This window comes from Pseudophryne corroboree, chromosome 8 (genome assembly GCF_028390025.1).
Source record: "Pseudophryne corroboree isolate aPseCor3 chromosome 8, aPseCor3.hap2, whole genome shotgun sequence".
NCBI lineage: Eukaryota > Metazoa > Chordata > Amphibia > Anura > Myobatrachidae > Pseudophryne > Pseudophryne corroboree.
In genome coordinates, this window is record NC_086451.1 from 434455866 (window position 1) to 434475512 (window position 19647).

Consider the following 19647-nt stretch of genomic DNA (forward strand, 5'->3'; position numbering starts at 1 on the left):
CTTATAAGATGTAATACAAAGTAAAGGCACAAGTTATTCATACAGAGCACAAACACAGGAAAGTGCAAAAACTAGTCAAAGGCGATAAAAATAATAAATGAGATGGAAGAGGAAGAAATGGTGAAATAAAGATCAGAGAATACTTCTCTATCTCAGTGGTAATCAAAAACTAGTTTCCTGGATGCGCTGTCCACTTTGGGTTTTTCTCCTGTGATTAGCAGGTTACGCTACAATTTATTTTGCGGTTTAATTATTGTTTATTCTCTTAATTGTTTGGGGGGGGGGGGGGGGGCGTTTTGTGTGTGTGTGTGTGTGTGTGTGTGTGTGTGTGTGTGTGTTTTTGTTTTTCTATGGGGGATTTTGTTTGTTTTTTACCTCTGGTAAGAAGTAAAGGTCCATACACACTTAACGATAAAATGAGCGACGTCGCTCATTTTCCCCCTACTTGAGCGACGTCGCTCATTTTATCGTTAAGTGTGTATGCCGCCAGCGACGACCGATGCGCGGCCCCGCGGGTCGGCAACGATCGTCGCTGTCGGTAGGGCATGCATGAAGGATGTGGACTGTCGTCCACGACCTTCATGCAGGGCTGGCGGGGGCGTGACGTCACTGAGCGATATGAGCAGTCATATCGCTCAGTGCGTACAGGCGGCCGCCGACCGGCCGGCCCGGGAGGAGGAAACGTTAGACGATGTCGCTCACAGAGCGACATCGTCTAATGTGTATGGGCCTTTACTTTCCAGGATGTAGTTAGGCTTATGGCCTTACAGGATCAGAAGTGGTGTACCATTATTCCTTATAGTCCATCCCTTGGAGACGTGAGCATTGTCCAATAAACTAGAGCCGAAGGGGTTATGACAATAAGTACAGGAATCCTGTTTTATGATTGACCATTGTTTAGGTTGTGTTTGTGGACTTAAAAATAACAAATGCCTCAACCCTCAGATGGAAACGTACTTTCGACTTAAAAAAAATATCTAGTTACAGCTTAATGGTCGTCTTTGTTTTTGGGAAAATTCTTTTCTGTATATTTATTATTTCCTCTGGTTGCTTTTCTCTCCGTTACAGACTTGGCGCCAGCTGTGGAGAGTTCTGGAGATGTCTGACATTGTCCTGCTCATAACCGACATCCGCACCGGTCAGTGTTGTGTCTGTCTGTGTACAAGGAGCAGTGTCTGCTTTGTGGCCATTCAAGAGAAATTCTCCAACTTTTTTTCTTTATTTATTTTTTTCTTGTAGATTTTAAATTCTTCAGAAACCTTTTTAATAATTTGTATAAGTACATGATAATGTAGTAACAATTGCTATCTATTCTAGGTGCTTCATTTCTCGCCTGCTCTTTATGACTATGTCACTCAAGAATTGGGACGGTCGCTGATCCTTGTTCTCATAAGATTGACCTGGCTCCCCCATCGCTGGTAGTAGCTTGGAAACATTATTTTCAGACCAGGTTCCCACAGGTCCATGTGGTCTGCTTCACCTCTACCCCAGAGACCCCAATGAGGAACAGGACCCCTCCGCAGGTATTGCTGGACATGTGGATGGGACGGTCTCATTGGCTACTCTTGCCACCTCCATAACTACTGCAATAATCTCTGGTCATCATACCTCACCTCCATTTCTACTGCTCAAAACTCTAGCCATCTCACCTCATATCCAGATCTACTGCCCTAATTTCTGGCCATCTCTCCTCATCTCCATGTGTACTGCCCTAATCTCTGGCCATCTCGCCTCCTCTCCATGTCTACTGCCCTAATACCTGCTCCTCACCTCATCTCCATGTTTACTGCCCTGATCTCTGGCCATCTCGCCTCCTCTCCATGTCTACTGCCCTAATATCTACTCCTCTCACCTCATCTCCATGTGTACTGCCCTGATATCTAGCCATCATACCTCACCTCCATTTCTACTGCCCTAAACTCTAGCCATCTCACTTCATATCCAGATCTACTGTCCTAATTTCTATTTCGTCCTGGAGGATGTTGGGCCGCTCAAAGAACCATGGGGTATAGACGGGATCTGCAGGAGACATGGGCAGCTTTAAGACTTTCAAAAGGGGTGTGACCTGGCTCCTCCCTCTATATCCCCCACCAGACTCCGTTTTAGAAATGTGCCCGGACGAGACACAGGGCACTAGGAGGAGCTCCTAGAGTTTCTCTGAAAGACTTAATGTTAGGTTTTTTATTTTGGGGAGATCTGCTGGCTACAGACTCCCTGCTTCGTGGGCAAGAGGGGAGAGCAGTCTAGACCCACTTTCTGATGAGTACCAGGCTCTGCTGCTGCTGACAGGATGCCTTCAGCTCCTGAGGGAGACGAACGCCGGGCTCTCCTGGATGCTCCCTCCCACAGCTTGCCGTCCCCCCTCTTCAAGCCAGAAGTCAGAAGACAGGTGAGTATAAGAAGAAAGACGACTTCTCTTCATCTTTCAAGACGGCATTGTAGAGGTACCGCACAACGGCTATGCACAGTGCGCGCCATGCCTCCAGCTGAGTACACACCGCTGGGGGGGGCGCCCTTGGGAGCATATATTACCTCATATATAAGGCTGGCATAATCCCTACAGTGCCCTGGCACTGCCCGCTATCCCCCCGCCGGCATATAATTAAATAATAAAAGCGGGAAGAAGCGCGCCATGTTGGGGGCGGAGCTTCTTCCTCACTGCTCACTGGCGCCATTTCCTCCTCCACAAACTGAAGTCTCAGGTCCTTCCTCTCCGCAGCAAGTACCAGGAGGCTAAAAGACATAGAGGGGGCATATTTATTTATGTAAAACAAGCGCAGACAGCTCTGGGACATCTTTGGTGTTCACAGACCTGCTTATTTGGCGCTGGGTGTGAGCTGGCTATTTCCCTTTGTGTTCCCTCACTGCTTGGTGTGTGTGCTGTTTCTCAGGTGTCGACATGTCGCAGGCTGATTTGTTGGGGACACCAAATGTTTTGGGAGTGGCCATGTCGGCACCGCCGACTGCAGATTGGTTAAATACTTTGAATGCTTTGCATGCTAGTGTCACATCATTAAATCAAAAGTTTGAGTCTGCGTCTCAATCCCAGGTGTGGAAGAGAACAGTAGAGGACGCTTTATTACAGTGCAAGACCCTGCAGGGTCACACAAACGTAGTTTTGACCAATTACTTGTCCACGGGTACCGACACGGACTCTGATGCCGATGTCGATTATGCTGATTCCAGATTAGATCCAAGATTGGCTAAGAGTATTCAGTATATGATTGTAGCTGTTAAAGATATCTTGAATATTAATGAGGACCCTATTACACCTGAAACCAGGGTCCTGATTTACAAGGAGCAAAAAGCGCTCTGTTACTTTTCCTCCTTGTTTTGAACTGAACGCTCTCTTTGATAGCATTAGAAATAACCCTAATAAAAAGTTTCAGATTCCTAAAAGAATCAACGTGGCATACCCTTTTCCCGAGTCGGATAGGGACCCGTGGGAGAATCCCACCACTGTAGACAAAAAGCCCTGGCGCGTTTGTCAAAACAGGTAGCCCTCCCTGCAGCTCAGTCGACGACTCTTAAGGAGCCGGCGGACCGTAAGCAGGAGGCTACCCTGAAGGCTATTTTCACTACTACAGGGACGTTGCTCAGGCCTCTTATTGCGTCCGCGTGGGTCAGTAGTGCAATTGAAAAGTGGGCAGACACTTTATCTTCTGATTGGGAGAATCTAGATAGGGATTCCATCCAGGGGACGCTGGGTTATATGAGAGATGCAGCTGCATACTTGAAAGAGGCTGTACGTGACGCTGGCCTCCTTAGTGCTAAGGCGAATGCTATGTCCATTGCGGCTAGACGTGCGCTTTGGACTCATCAGTGGAATGCTGACGCTGATTCCAAAAGGAATATGGAATCCCTTCCCTTCAAAGGGGGAGAACTTTTCGGAATGCATTCCTTTCGGCCCAACAAGTATAGAAGGGGCCGAGGCAACTTCTTTCTGGCTACCAGAGGTAGAGGAAAAAGGGCACCCGCCTCCTCGGGTGTCCAGGAGCAGAGGTCCTCCCCGGCTCCTCCTAAACCCACCGCATGACGCCGGGTCCCCATTACAGGGACCCGCTCAGGTGGGGGCACGTCTCAGGTTTTTCAGTCAGGTCTGGGTTCGCTCGGGTCTAGACCCTTGGGTGTTGAAGATTGTATCCCAGGGGTACACACTGGAGTTTTAAGACGTGCCCCCTCGCCGGTTTTTCAAATCAGCCTTGCCAGCTTCGCTGCAAGAAAGAGAACTAGTCTGCGGTGCAGTACAAAAATTGTGTCTAAATCAGGTTGTGGTCCCGGTACCCCTAGATCAGCAGGGGCAGGGCTTTTATTCAAGCCTGTTCGTGGTGCCGAAGCCGGACGGCTCGGTGAGACCTATTCTCAACCTGAAATCTCTCAACTTATTCCTAGATAATTTCAAATTCAAGATGGAGTCTCTCAGAGCGGTGATCTCCAGTCTGGAGGAAGGAGAGTTCATGGTCTCTTTGGACATAAAGGACGCTTACCTTCATGTCCCCATTTATCCTCCTCACCAAAGATTCCTGAGGTTTGCTATCCAGGATACGCACTACCAGTTTCAGACGTTGCCGTTTGGTCTGTCCACGGCTCCGAGGATTTTTACCAAAGTAATGGTAGAAATGATGGTTCTCCTGCGCAGGCAAGGAGTTACAATTATCCCGTACTTGGACGATCTCCTGATAAAGGCGAAGTCCAAAGACAAGTTGTTACAGGACATTGCACTGTCCATGTCAGTTCTGCAACAGCACGGCTGGCTCTTGAACTTACAAAAGTCACAGTTGATCCCGACAACCCGTTTGGCGTTTTTGGGCATGATTCTGGACACGGTCCAGCTGAAGGTTTTTCTCCCTGTGGAGAAAGCTCTGGAAATTCAGAGTTTGGTAAAACTCTTATTGAAACCGAAAACGGTTTCCATTCTTCAATGCATTCAATCGCTGGGAAAGATGGTGGCGGCATACGAGGCCCTCCAATTCGGGAGGTTCCATGCCAGAGTGTGTCAGGGGGATCTGTTGGACAAGTGGTCCGGATCCCACCTGCATATGCCCCGGAAGATAATTCTATCTCCAACACCAGGGTCTCCCTCCTGTGGTGGCTCAACAGCTCTGACCTCCTTGCAGGACGTCTGTTCGGGATCCAGGACTGATCTTAGTGACCTCGGATGCAAGTCTCCGAGGTTGGGGGGCAGTCACTCTGGGAGTGACCTTCCAGGGAAGATGGTCAAGTCCAGAAACTCATATTCACATCAACGTTCTGGAACTGAGGGCCATTTACAACTGCCTTCTACAAGCAGAACATCTTCTTCGAGACCTGCCGGTTCTGATTCAATCGGACAATGTCACGGCAGTAGCTTACATAAACCGCCAAGGCGGCACAAGAAGCAGAGCGGCAATGGCAGAAGCCACAAAGATTCTTCGCTGGGCGGAGAGGCATACAAGTGCTCTGTCGGCAATATTCATTCCGGGAGTGGACAACTGGGAAGCGGACTTCCTCAGCAGACACAACCTAAATCCAGGAGAGTGGAGCCTCCATCCGGAGGTCTTAACGCTGCTGACAAAGCGATGGGGGGTTCCCCATATAGACATGATGGCGTCTCGCCTCAACAAGAAACTTCCAAGGTATTGCTCTTGGTCCAGGGACCCTCAGGCGGACGCGGTGGATGCACTGATAACACCCTGGGTGTTCCCCTCAGTGTATGTGTTCCCTCCGGTTCCTCTCATCCCAAAGGTGCTGAGGCTTCTAAAAAGGACAAGCAGTCCAGCGATCCTTGTGGTCCCAGACTGGCCAAGGAGAACTTGGTACCCTGATCTTCTGCCGTTACTGGTCGACGATCCCTGGCCTCTTCCTCTGCGCGAGGACCTGCTGCGGCAGGGGCCGTTCGTCTATCAAGACTTACAGCGGCTACGTTTGACGGCATGGCGGTTGAACGCCAGATTTTAGCCCAAAAGGGTATTCCCAGTGAAGTCATACCTACTCTTATCCTGGCCAGGAAGGGTGTGACGTCGAAGCACTATCACCGTATTTGGAGGAAATATATTTCCTGGTGCGAGTCCAAGAAAGCTTGTGTGGAGAAATTTGACCTTGGCCATTTTCTCCATTTTCTACAAAATGGTGTGGATGAGGGCCTGAAATTGGGCTCCATTAAAGTACAGATTTCTGCTTTGTCCATTTTCTTTCAGAAACAACTGGCCTCACTTCCTGAGGTGCAGACCTTTGTGAAAGGGGTGTTGCATATCCAACCTCCTTTTGTGCCCCCTGTGGCACCTTGGGACCTTAACGTGGTGTTATCATTCCTTCAGTCACATTGGTTTGAACCTTTACGTAAAGTGGAGTTGAAATTCCTCACTTGGAAGGTTGTCATTTTATTGGCATTGGCATCCGCTAGGCGGGTGTTAGAGTTGGCGGCCTTGTCTCACAAGAGCCCTTATTTGATCTTCCATGAAGATCGTGCTGAGTTAAGAACTCGGCAACAATTTCTGCCAAAGGTGGTTTCCTCTTTTCATATTAACCAACCTATTGTGGTGCCAGTGGCTACTGGCGCTTTGGCTTCGGATAAGTCTCTGGATGTGGTCAGAGCCTTGAAAATCTATGTAGCCAGAACGGCTCCATTGCGGAAAACAGAGTCTCTGTTTATTTTATACGCTCCCAATAAGATTGGATGTCCTGCTTCCAAGCAGACCATTGCACGCTGGATTTGTCAAACAATTCAGCAGGCTCATTCCGCGGCAGGCTTGCCGTTACCGAAATCGTCGAATGCCCATTCCACTAGGAAGGTGGGCTCCTCCTGGGCGGCTGCCCGGGGTGTCTCGGCATTGCAACTTTGCCGAGCTGCTACTTGGTCGGGGTCAAACACATTTGCTAAGTTTTACAAGTTTGATACCTTGGCCGATGAAGACCTTAGTTTTGGTCTATCGGTGCTGCAGAGTCATCCGCACTCTCCCGCCCGTTTTTAGAGCTTTGGTATTATCCCCATGGTTCTTTGAGCGGCCCAACATCCTCTAGGACGAAATAGAAAATAGGATTTTGAATACCTACCGGTAAATCCTTTTCTCTTTCATCCATCTGGGGGACGCTGCGCAGTTACTTGTGGGTTAGAGGTGTGTGGTTGTGGAGTTTGGCACAGAACTATTAAGAACTGACCCCTCCCCCCTCTAACCCCTCCCATCTCCTTCCTGCCCAGCCAGCACCTCAGTTTTAGTTTTGTGCCTGTGGAGTACAGACACAGATTTTTCTCTCATGAAGATTTTAGTTAGGTATTTTATTATTTTATCACTTGGAGTGCCTAGTCCCTGTATACAGGTGACAGGTGCTACTAGAGTGGGGTTAGCTAGAGATTCCCACTCTGTTCTGCCGCTGAAAGCCACCACACTTCGGTCACTGGGGCTGGATTCCTGTTCCTAAGAAGTCGGCAGTGAGGAGGTACAGGATAGACACAATCTGTCTCTGACAGTATTGGTCTATCCTTCCCTATATAATGTAGAATATAATATAGAATATTTGTATTTATACTTGTGTGCCTCTTCCCCCCCCCCCCCCCCCCCCCCCCTCCTCCCCCTCCGCTCTCTCTCCGGAGGTGAGCGTTGGAGTGCAGTACCATATTCCACTGGGTTTTGACCAGACATTCTATAGACTAGAGGGCCAGTGCTCCTTCCCTAGCTATAAGTAGACTGTCACTGGCTGTAACTGCTGGTTCACAAAGTCTGGGCAGAAGGAAAGGGGAAGAGCGTGGTGAGTCACTCTCCGGGGGATCGCTAGAGGCTGCCCGCACAGAGCCGCTGTATGTAGCGGTGCGTGGGAGCAGCTGCCCGAACAAAGCCGCTACCCGAACACAGCCGCTGTATATAGCGGTGTGCGGGTGCCACTGCCCGATCAGAGCCGCTGGGGAGCCGCTGGATGTAGCAGTGAGCAGGAGACGCAGGCTTCCGGCTATAGCAGGGGGACGCGGCGCTTACTTCAAAAGGACGGATTTCCGCCCTGCACTGCCTTGCACGCCCTCCCGGCCAGCGTCTGCAAAGCACCGGACGCCATCTTCTAAGGAGACAGTACAAGGGGCGCTGTGCAGCACACACCTAACAGCAAGTATACTTTGGGGGCATAGTGTTACTCTACACTTGTAATGAGAGTTAACAGATTTAATTTTTGCACAAATTACTCTACTGAGCTTATAGTTCGTTGTAGTGCACTTGTTTAAAGAAAATAAATAAATAAATTAAATAAAGTTTAATTATGTCAATACGTCAGAAGGATCTACAAAGAGGAAAGACATCCTCGGTGGTTATTTTTCTGCTTTCAATGTGAGTCAAGGCTAGCTAAGGGTAATGCGGATGCTGATACCCTCTGTGCTTCATGCTCTGGTGCATCTGTGGTGATCCAACAGGGAGTTTCCGCGGATCAGTCTATGTCTGCTTGGATCAGAGACATCTGGTGTGGGCTTAAAATATGGGCAGATGTCTTGCTAATTTAATTCAATCCCAAAACAAGTTTGTAAACTCTGCCGGCAGTTCTTCTGCTACAAAACGGCCATAGCCGTTGCCGCTATAACTTTCTGGGGGGTTCTGATTGACACAGCGCATGTGCTGTCTCCATGCACCTAGAACAATGTTCAGGTGTAGTTTTTATAAAAAGGGGAAGTAGACCCAGAGTGGGGCGAGATTTCGGTCTGGGAAGATGACTTTTCTACTAGCTCAGCTGTTAGATTGCTGATAGACTCCATCCGTCACCTTAATAACAGGGATATTTTAAAGGAGCCTGACTTAAACCGGATTCTCGTTTCCAATCCCCTACGGCATAAAAAATTTCTATATCCTTTTACAGAGAGGATATCAGATTTTGGGAAACAGGCCAAAAGGTAGACGTTCCCATTTCAAATTTAGCAGGAACTACGGTTATTCCTTCTGTACAGTCTGTGACGTTGAAAGATCAGATGGAAGCAATGCCTAAATCTGTTTTCTTTATCAGGTGTTTCTCTTCAACCACTTTTAGCTGGCGCTTGGGTCCTCAAGGCCGCGGATGACTGACTAGCACAGGTCATCTCTGGAAGGTAGTCTGACGATCCATCGGAAGCCATTCAATTAACAGAACAGATTTCAGAAGGTTCTTACTTATGTGGGTGAGGCCTTGGTTGATCCTGCTGCACTACAATTCCGTATTTCTGCCTTGACCGTGACAACAAGACGGTCTCTTTGGTCTCGGGTTTGGAAGGCCGATTTTGACCCCAAACAGACCTTGTCGGCGGTACCATTTGAAGGTGAGTACTCTTTAGGTCGGAATCAAAGAAGATTATCTCACATTCTACAGAAGGAACCCCTTTCTTCCAGTTGCTCCTCCGAAACCGAATTCTACAAGGTTCCGGTACTTTCATATACAGGGGATACCCACGAAGGGAGGCATTCAGAGGTAGACGTAAACCTGCCAACAAACCTACTGCATGACGGTTCACGATCCTCGGAGGAGTCAGTGACGGTTGAGACTCGGTTACTACAGTTCAAAGAAGGGTGGTTCCTATCGAAACGAGGACCCAGTCCCATATCGGGTGTTCATCACACCTCTTTCAAATGGTTCCTTCGGACGTCGAGCTCTTCATCATGCAACAGCCATTTTGCTTACGAAATGAAGTAATTCTTCTAGGTCCCGCTCGGCAGAGAGGTCGGGATTTTACTCGTGGACAAACTGGAGGGTTCATTTCAACCCAAAAGTTCAAAATGGAATCCATCCTCTCGGTTATTGTCGCCAAGGAAACGGGGATATTTGGCCTAATTGGACGTAAGACGCCTATCTGCTTGTTTCTATTTGGACGGGTCATCAATCTCTTCTGAGATTCGCGGTCGGCCTTGACATTTTCAGTTTCAGGCAGGGAATCAACATTATTCTGTATTTGGGTAATCTGTTGATCAAGGCAGGGTGGATTCTTCATCAGAACTTGCGTCTCGCTATGGAGTCTCTGCGGTCATTCGGATGAATAATTTATTGTCTGAAGTCATCTTTGCTTCCTTCCCGGAAGATGATGTTTCTGGGACTTTTATTCGACACCAACAACCAGAAAAGTGGTTCTTCCTCAGGACAAGATTCAGGACATACAGTCCAGAATTCGAACACGGCTACATTTACCGGTGGTTTTGGTTCTCCGTTGCATGCAAGTGAGACAAGATGGTGGCAACCTTCAAGGCAGTTCCATATGCCACGTTTCAGACTCGACCCTTTTCAGACTCAGATTCTCAACTGTTGGACTCGGACAGGGCCTCATCTTGAATTACTGTTGGTCCGCGTGTCTGTACAGACTCGTCAGTCGCTTCGCTGGGGGTTTCACAGATACAATTTGACCAAAGTAGTTCCGTTCACAATTTGGTCTTGGGTGATGGTCACCACAAACACCGGCCTCAGAGGTTGGGGGGCGGTGTTTCAGACTCATCACTTTCAGGGACTCTGGACCAGTCAAGAGTTAAAGTTGCAGATCAGCATCTTGGAGTTACGGACAATCCGGTATGCACTACTTCGGATTCAAACCATGGTTCAAGGTCATCCAGTGCGGATTCAGTCTGACAGCGCCTCAGCAGTTGCTTACATAAACAAGGAAGTAGGTACTCGAAGCTGATCCGCAATGAAAGAAGTCGCTCAGACTCTCACATGGGCGGAACATTGGTTCCTGGCCATATTCGCGATTCATATTCCAGAAATCGAGAACTGGGAAGCGGATTTCTTAAGCCGTCACACGATGCATCCGGGAGAGTGGGAGTTTCACCAGGAGGTGTTTCTGACTCTAGTAGCCCGGTGGGGGTTGCCCGATGTAGATCTGATGGCGTCTCGTCTCAATAATAATCTTCCTCTCTACGGGTCGCGTGCTCAGGACCCTCAAGCAATTCTAACCGATGCACTGACAGCACCGTGGCACTTTCAACTGGGATATGTGTTTCCACCATTTCCACTGATTCCACGTCTGCTTAAACGCATTCAGTAAGAAGGTCTCCCAATCATTTGGGTAGCCTCAGCTTGGCCACGCTGACAGTGGTACATTCTGCGTCACAATATGGTCGTCAAGGAACCATTCCGACTCCCTCTGTGTCCGGATCTTCTGATTCAAGGACCAGGTCACCGCCCAGATTGGGTCGGCTGGCTTTGACGATTTGGTTCTTGAACCCAACCTTTTAAGGGAAAAGGGTTTTTTTCTCGTCTTGTTGTGTAGACGATGTCTCAGGCTAAAAAAAACAAAAAACGGTGACTTCTAGAGTATACCACCGAGTATAGCGTATTTACATTGATTGGTGTCAAAAGCGTGGTTTAACACCGGATTTGTTTCGTATTCCTCGTCGGTTTATACTTCCTTCAGGAGGGTCTCAATAAGGGTCTGAGACTTCTTCACTGAAGGGTCAAGTTTCTGACTTATCGGTTCTTTCTTTCAAAAGAGACTGGCTATCTTTCCAGAAGTTCAGACGTTCCTTCAGGGAGTTCTTCGGATTCAGCCACCTTTTGTTCCTCTGGTTCCCCCTTGGGACTGTAACTTAGTCTTTACGGCTCTTCAGTATTCTCCATTTGAGCTATTTGGAATCTGTAAAATTGCGGTATCTAACGTTCAAAAGTTGTCTTCCTATTGACAATTGCCTCCGCAGGGCGAGTGTCTGCATGGACAGCTCTTTCTTGCAGACCACCCTTGTTGAGATTTCATGATAGCCGGGTGATTCTGCGAACAAAAACCTTCCTTCCTTACGAAAGTTGTGTCAGCGTTTCATCTAAATTAGGACATTGTCGTTTACTCCTTCTCCTTCCGGGGAGGATTCCCATTTGGCTCTCTTAGATATGCTCAGGGCCTTACGGATTTATTTATCTTGTCCAAATCCTGTCGGTCGTACGGCTGCATTGTTAGTTTTTAATTGATGCGCCCAAACGAGATTGGCCGGCTTCCAAGAGCACAGTTGCTCGTTGGGTGATTTCGCCATAAAAACAGTTTTCTGATATTTCAATTTCTGAATCGATTCCAGCTCATTCGAGTTGGAGCTTCTTGGGCTGCTCGCGGGAATGCATCTATTGAGCAGCTATGTAGGGCGGCGACTTGGTCGCCTGTGCATACGGTTCAAAAAGGGTTTACCGTTTTTTTCATATTTTCAATTTGGAAACTGCCTCTGTTGGGCGTCAAATTTTACAGACGGCTATGCCGTCTACTTCTCCCTCCTCTCATTAGCTTGCTTTGGGAAATCCCACAAGTAACTGCGCAGCGTCCCCCAGATGGATGAAAGAGAAATAGGGATTTTTGTTTACTTACCGTAAAATCTCTTTCTCTGATTCCATCTGGGGGACGCTGCGATCCCTCCCATATGGTTGTCTGGTTTAACCAGTAAATTTTTTTCGGTCTATCTCCTTTGGCTTGGCTAAACGTTAACTGAGGTGCTGGCTGGGCAGGAAGGAGATGGGAGGGGTTAGAGGGGGGAGGGGTCAGTTCTTAATAGTTCTGTGCCAAACTCCACAACCACACACCTCTAACCCACAAGTAACTGCGCAGCGTCCCCCAGATGGAATCAGAGAGAGAGATTTTACGGTAAGTAAACAAAAATCCCTATTTCTATGAGTCCGTAGAGGATGTTGGGTGCCCGTCCCAGTGCTTACTGTATCTGCAGTGTAGTTCTGGTTAAACACAGTTGGTGTTATGGTTTTTTCAGCTTCTTGCTGAATCTTGTTCATGTCCGTTGACATGTGTTCAGTTATCTGCCATGTTGTACGGCATGCTTATGGCGTGAGCTGGTGTTGTGCTCACCTTTGTTGTTAAATCCTTTCCTCGAAATGGCCGTCTCGCCGGGCACAGTTCCAAACTGAGTCTGGTGGGGGATATAGAGGGAGGAGCCAGGTCACGCCCCTTTTGAAAGTCTTAAAGTGCCCACGTCTCCTGCGGATCCCGTCTTTACCCCATGGTTCTTTGAGCGGCCCAACATCCTCTATGGACTCATAGAAAAGGATTTACCGGTAGGTATTCAAAATCCTATTTTCTGGCCACCTCTCCTAATCTTCATGTGTACTGCCCTAATCTCTGGCCATCTCGCCTCCTCTCCATGTCTACTGCCCTAATATCTGCTCATCTCCAAGTCTACTGCCCTGATCTCTGGCCATCTCGCCTCCTCTCCATGTCTACTGCCCTAATATCTGCTCCTCTCACCTCATCTCCATGTTTACTGCCCTGATCTCTGGCCATCTAGCCTCCTCTCCATGTCTACTGCCCTAATATCTGCTCCTCTTCCCTCATCTCCATGTCTACTGCCCTGATCTCTAGCCATCTCTTCTCATCTTTGTGTACTGCCCTAATATCTGCTCCTCTGGGTCTGGCAAAAAGGTCGACACACCTTAGGTCGACGCCAATTGGTCGATTCACCTTAGGTCGACATGGACAAAGGGTCGACAGGAACAAGGTCGACATGAGTTTTTTTTTATGTTTTTTTGGTGTAGTTTTCTTCGTAGAGTGACTGGGAACCCCAATTAGTGCACCGCGTTCCCTCGCATGGCTCGCTTCGCTCCGCTACCGCTTCGCTCGGCATAGATTACCATTCCAATCGTAGTCCACGTGGATCGTTAAGTATGAAAAGGTTCCAAAAAAGAAAAAAAATCGTGAAAAACTCATGTCGACCTTTTTCCATGTCGACCTTTTGGCCATGTTGACCTAAGGTGTGTCGACCCTTTGACCATGTCGACCAATTGGCGTCGACCTAAGGTGTGTCGACCTTTTTATTGTCGACCTGGAGTCCGGATACCTGCTCCTCTCACCTCATCTCCATGTTTACTGCCCTGATCTCTGGCCATCATACCTCACCTCCATTTCTACTGCCCTAAACTCTAGCCATCTCACTTCATATCCAGATCTACTGCCCTAATTTCTGGCCATCTCACCTCATCTCCATGTTTACTGCCCTGATCTCTAGCCATCTAGCTTCCTCTCCATGTCTACTGCCCTAATATCTGCTCCTCTCACCTCATCTCCATGTGTACTGCCCTGATCTCTGGCCATCTCGCCTCCTCTCCATGTCTACTGCCCTAATATCTGCTCCCCTCACCTCATCTCCATGTGTACTGCCCTTATCTCTGGCCATCTCGCCTCCTCTCCATGTCTACTGCCCAAATATCTGCTCCCCTCACCTCATCTCCATGTTTACTGCCCTGATCTCTGGCCATCTCACCTCCTCTCAATGTCTACTGCCCTAATATCTGCTCCACTCACCTCATCTCCATGTTTACTGCCCTGATCTCTGGCCATCGCGCCTCCTCTCCATGTCTACTGCCCTAATATCTGCTCCTCTCACCTCATCTCCATGTGTACTGCCCTGATCTCTGGCCATCTCGCCTCCTCTCAATGTCTACTGCCCTAATATCTGCTCCTCTCACCTCATCTCCATGTGTACTGCCCTTATCTCTGGCCATCTCGCCTCCTCTCCATGTCTACTGCCCAAATATCTGCTCCTCTCACCTCATCTCCATGTCTACTGCCCTAATATCTGGCCATCTCGCCTCATCTCCATGTCTACTGCCCTGATCTCTGGCCATCATACCTCATCTCCATTTCTACTGCCCTAAACTCTAGCCATCTCACCTCATATCCGGATCTACTGCCCTAATCTCTGGCCATCTCGCCTACTGTCCATGTCTACTGCCCTAATCTCTGCTCCTCTCACCTAATCTCCTGCTGCCCTGATCTCTGGCCATCTCACCTAATCTACATCCATCTCTCACTTCAACATGTCTATCTGCCTCCCCTCCACATCTGCTGATCTTTTCTCCATACATATCTGCTAATCTCTGTATCTTTCTGTTGATCTGTCCCTCCATATCTAAATCCCTTTGTTTCTCCTCAGTGTTTAAGAGACGCAGGAAGAAGCGACGGGTGAGGAGCTCAGCCCTGGGCCCCAATCAGCTCCTGCGAGCTTGTGAGATCATCACAGCTGGGAATGGTAATAGATGACCTATTAATAGCAAGGCTTCTATCTTCAGGGTTTCTCTCCTTTTTCTCTATGCTGCTCCTTGTGGGTCTTTCATGCGTCTGTTACTTTATTGGGCTTTTGAGCAGGGTTATCTATTGCTGGATGTTTTAGCTGATTCGGGGGTCTTACCGAGTCATTCACGTGGTCTTCACAATTTCTGAAGAAGTGTGCGGATATGAATGGTTATATTTAACTTGATCCATTGTATGACACCTTTGGCCACTACTTCTTTAAGACTGTCCTTTTATGCACTAAGGTTCTCCCGTTTGTCTTCATTTGTTCTTGTTGCCTTTCAGTTGACCTGACCAGCTGGAGAGAGAAGATAGAAAGAGACTCTGCCGCGCTGTGTAGCCCCACAAGCAAGGAAGGGGACAGAGAGGAGAGTGAAGGCGATGAGGGAGACGCCGTTCTCGCCCAGCAGGTCACTGATGCAGAACTAGGGGTACCCAGCAGGGAGCTGTACAAAGATGGGGTACTGAGCATCGGCTGTGTAGGTGAGATACGACTGGTGACTTTCCTATGACTGGTGTCCTATCTTGTAGTCGCAGTACACTACACACTTTCTTCAGACTGCGTTACTGCTAACCACCATTCTCAGACACTGCTTTATTTCTTTTGTTACCTAACCATCACGTGAACTAGTGCCTGATATAAAATACTCAATGAAGTCCCCAGCTGTTCTGTCCTTGCTTTGCAGGGTTCCCTAATGTGGGGAAGTCTTCCCTGATCAACGGGCTTGTCGGAAGGAAGATTGTCAGCGTCTCCCGAACCCCAGGTCACACCAAATACTTCCAGACCTATTTCCTGACGCCCACAGTGCGCCTGTGTGACTGCCCCGGCCTGATCTTTCCCTCACTTATCGATAAGCAGCACCAGGTAAACCCCTGTCTCCCCATAATACACTGAGGACAGTACCAGCAAGGCGGGTGGGAAGAGGCCTTGTATTCTGGTTCTATAGCTGTGGATTCTGTCGGTGTCCTTACTTTTCTTAGGAATCTTTGTATTAAGCCCTGGAGAGAGATAGTGTATAGAGATAAAGTACAAACCAATCAGCTCCTAACTGCTATTTTTTAAATACAGCCTGTAACATGGCAGTTAGGAGCTGATTGGCCGGTACTTTAAGTCCATCCACTTTATTTCTCTCCACGGCTTGCTAAATAGACCCCCCCCCCCGTATATTAGTCAGTGGAGAGAGATAAAGTACCAGCCAATTGGCTCCTAACTGCCATGTCACAGGCTGTGTTTGAAAAATAACTGGAGCTGGTTGGTACTTTATCTCTCTCCAAGGCTTGGTACATGGCCCCTTAGTGACTGTTGTCCATATTGCTGCCAGCTAGATGAGCTTGCAGTCTGGGGGTGATTTAGTGGTGACCAGGACACAGCAAGTAAAGCCTTCATCTCTCTGTCACTCTCTCTGTCTCTCACAGCTTCTCGCTGGCATCTACCCCATCGCACAGATCCAGGAGCCGTATACCTCAGTGGGCTACCTGTCCTGCCGAATCCCTGTCCCCAAACTCTTGAAACTTAACCAGCCAAATGGAGGAGAGCGGGGCTGGACGGCATGGGGCATCTGTGAGGGTAAGAGACCTTTTATGTGGCATTTACATATGAGGGTTGTATGGAGCTGTATGTAGACCTACTTGGTTATATAGGCAGTGATTTGAAGCATCTGTCTCTTCTGCACGCAGCCTGGGCAGATAAGCGCGGTTATAAGACGGCAAAATCCGGTCGCAGTGACGCCTACAGGGCCGCCAACAGTCTATTGCGCCTCGCCGTGGATGGACGTCTTTGCTTGTGTATGAGACCCCCAGGTTACTCTCTTCAGAAAGGTATACCCCTGACCTTCCCCTTCCTTCCTGTTTTCTTCTGCTAATGCATACCTGTCTCCACCACACAGTGAGGGCAGCCATTTTGTCTGCCGCACCAATATCAGGCCTATATATTTATTAGAAAGGAGTCACTAGATGGCTGCCATAGCAGTAAATAATTTTACAGCTACAATACAGTAACTGCTCACACCGTGCCTCTAACACGTATCATTTCTCCCCCAGCAGAGGTCTGGGAGCAACACCCAGACACCCTGGAGATGGTCGCCCACGTTCAGGCACAAGGCCGATCTGATGGTCGCTCCTCCTCTGGTGGAGAAGAGGAGGAGATTTCAAGTTCCGGTGAAGAGGAAGAAGAATGTGACAGGGATGCAGATGAAGAGGAGGATGATGATGACACCTCCACATCCCAGGCCAAGAAAGCAGTCAAAAATAAAACTGCTGACATCAACCCCTATGCCCTCCTAGGGGAAGACGAGTGTTAGATGGGGGATGTGAATTTCAGGTGGTTGTGCTTTAGAAGGGATAACGTCTTTTGCCTCTTTTTAAAAGCCTTTCCATCCTTACCATGCTGTAACCAAGCAGAGGCGTTTCCAGGCAGACATTTGCTTTCAGCAAAGAGGCCGATGACCTCTTCTCAGTAATTCGCTCTTTGCTCGTCAGAATTTTATTTCAGTGCAGAGACGGGTGAAAATTTGTTGCGTTATTTCATTTGCTAAGGAAACATAGTTGGGAGAGAGTTGGAGAGCATGAGAACTGGAATCTGATCCATTCCTCACACTTCTCTTCACCCCTCTCTACCTCCATCTCATTACTTTCATAGGACCAGGACTTGGTTTAAAATGGCAGCTGATAATCTGCTTGGCAGTTTCTTCTTGGTGTATCGTCACCAATACACAGTGAGGCAGCCATTATGTGAGAGATTAGGGATATCTCACGGGGCACTGAGGCATAAGGCATTGGGATATACCTCCGTGACGTTCCTACTACATTGTTGGGCTGCATTCTCATGAATAGTGTGGCCTGCTGAATGGTGTAAGTGATATGTACACTATAATTCCAGTATTATCTGCAGAGTGAGGTGTGTGCCTTCTAGGATAGCTGTGAACGAGTGTTTGGAATAATGCAATTGTCAGCTGTATAGTACAGCAGCTGCCTTCATTATACTAAACAAATATGCTCTGCGTTTTTTCCATATCATCCAAAGGAAGCGTATGGGGGACCAAGGTGCTGATTATAATTGAATACCTATTTTCCTGACACAATTCCATATGAGCGCGGACTTGTATTGCTCAGAATCAGACCTTAATTGTCAGAATTCCACAAAATTAGCTTTCGGGTAAGAATTATCTCAGAAATAACCTATGACTGGGACTGTTGGGGCCGGGGGTGTTCTTATGTCCTAAGGGATTTTAACCTGCAAAATGCATCAGAAAGATTCCCCCTATCTCAGGCTCCCTTATCGCCCCAGCTTGAAAGGCATGTTACCCAGTTTCTCTTTGTTTTCATGGCTTCAGATGTCTATTTTGCTGTACAAAAAAAAAAAAATTAAATTCAATTATATTTACTGATTCCTGAGATTTCATTTATGAGGTCCAAGTTGTTTAGAACTGATGTAGAGTTGAATACAAGTCTGGTCTGTGGACAGGTCTGGTGTTTCTCCGCACCACGTGCATGCCGGAGATAAGCATACACTAAAACGGGTGATGCAGAGTCCTAAGGAACTCTGCTACTTGCAGCTGGGTAGTAATGCCCAACTGCACGTAGGCTAAAGCTAGGTACACACTATACAATTATCTGTCAGATCTAGCTGGTTGGAATGAAAATCTGGTAATGGATGAGAGCAAATTACAATCTATCATTTGTTCCCAAACACTGGAAAACGAACAAAACTTGTTGTTCATACAAATTGGTTAAACACAAATTTCTCTGACGTCCTAGTGGATGCTGGGAACTCCGTAAGGACCATGCTGGGAACTCCGTAAGGACCATGGGGAATAGCGGCTCCGCAGGAGACTGGGCACAAAAGTAAAGCTTTAGGACTACCTGGTGTGCACTGGCTCCTCCCCCTATGACCCTCCTCCAAGCCTCAGTTAGATTTTTGTGCCCGGCCGAGAAGGGTGCACACTAGGGGCTCTCCTGAGCTTCTTAGTGAAAGTTTAGTTTTAGGTTTTTTATTTTCAGTGAGACCTGCTGGCAACAGGCTCACTGCATCGAGGGACTAAGGGGAGAAGAAGCGAACTCACCTGCGTGCAGAGTGGATTGGGCTTCTTAGGCTACTGGACACCATTAGCTCCAGAGGGACCGAACACAGGCCCAGCCTCGGCGCTCGGTCCCAGAGCCGCGCCGCCGGCCCCCTTACAGAGCCAGAAGCAAGAAGAGGTCCGGAAAATCGGCGGCAGAAGACATCCTGTCTTCACCAAGGTAGCGCACAGCACTGCAGCTGTGCGCCATTGCTCCTCAGCACACTTCACACTGAGGGTGCAGGGCGCTAGGGGGGGGCGCCCTGAGCAGCAATAAAAACACCTTGGCTGGCGAAAATACATCACATATAGCCCCCAGGGCTATATGGATGAATTTTAACCCCTGCCAGATTCCACAGAAAAACGGGAGAAAAGGCCGCCGAGAAGGGGGCGGAGCCTATCTCCTCAGCACACTGGCGCCATTTTCTCTCACAGCTCCGTTGGAGGGAAGCTCCCTGGCTCTCCCCTGCAGTTACTACACTACAGAAAGGGGTTAAAAAAGAGAGGGGGGCACTAATTAGGCGCAGTATAACAATACAGCAGCTATAAGGGGAAAAACACTTATATAAGGTTATTCCTGTGTGTGTGTGTGTGTGTGTATATATATATATATATATATATAGCGCTCTGGTG

The 19647-nt window shown here is 48.3% G+C and overlaps 1 protein-coding gene across 1 annotated transcript in view; it reads left to right on the top strand.

The window, feature by feature from the left end:
* The window catches only part of GNL1 (G protein nucleolar 1 (putative)), a 43471-nt gene extending 25129 nt beyond the window's left edge, over nt 1-18342 (top strand). The window contains 10 exon segments of the mRNA XM_063938016.1: nt 1069-1149; nt 1318-1387; nt 1390-1482; nt 1485-1523; nt 14820-14915; nt 15242-15439; nt 15643-15821; nt 16373-16523; nt 16634-16774; nt 17000-18342. Coding sequence (XP_063794086.1) covers nt 1069-1149; nt 1318-1387; nt 1390-1482; nt 1485-1523; nt 14820-14915; nt 15242-15439; nt 15643-15821; nt 16373-16523; nt 16634-16774; nt 17000-17256 — 1305 coding nt within the window. The 3' untranslated portion in view covers nt 17257-18342.
* The last annotated feature ends 1305 nt before the right edge of the window (nt 18343-19647 follow it).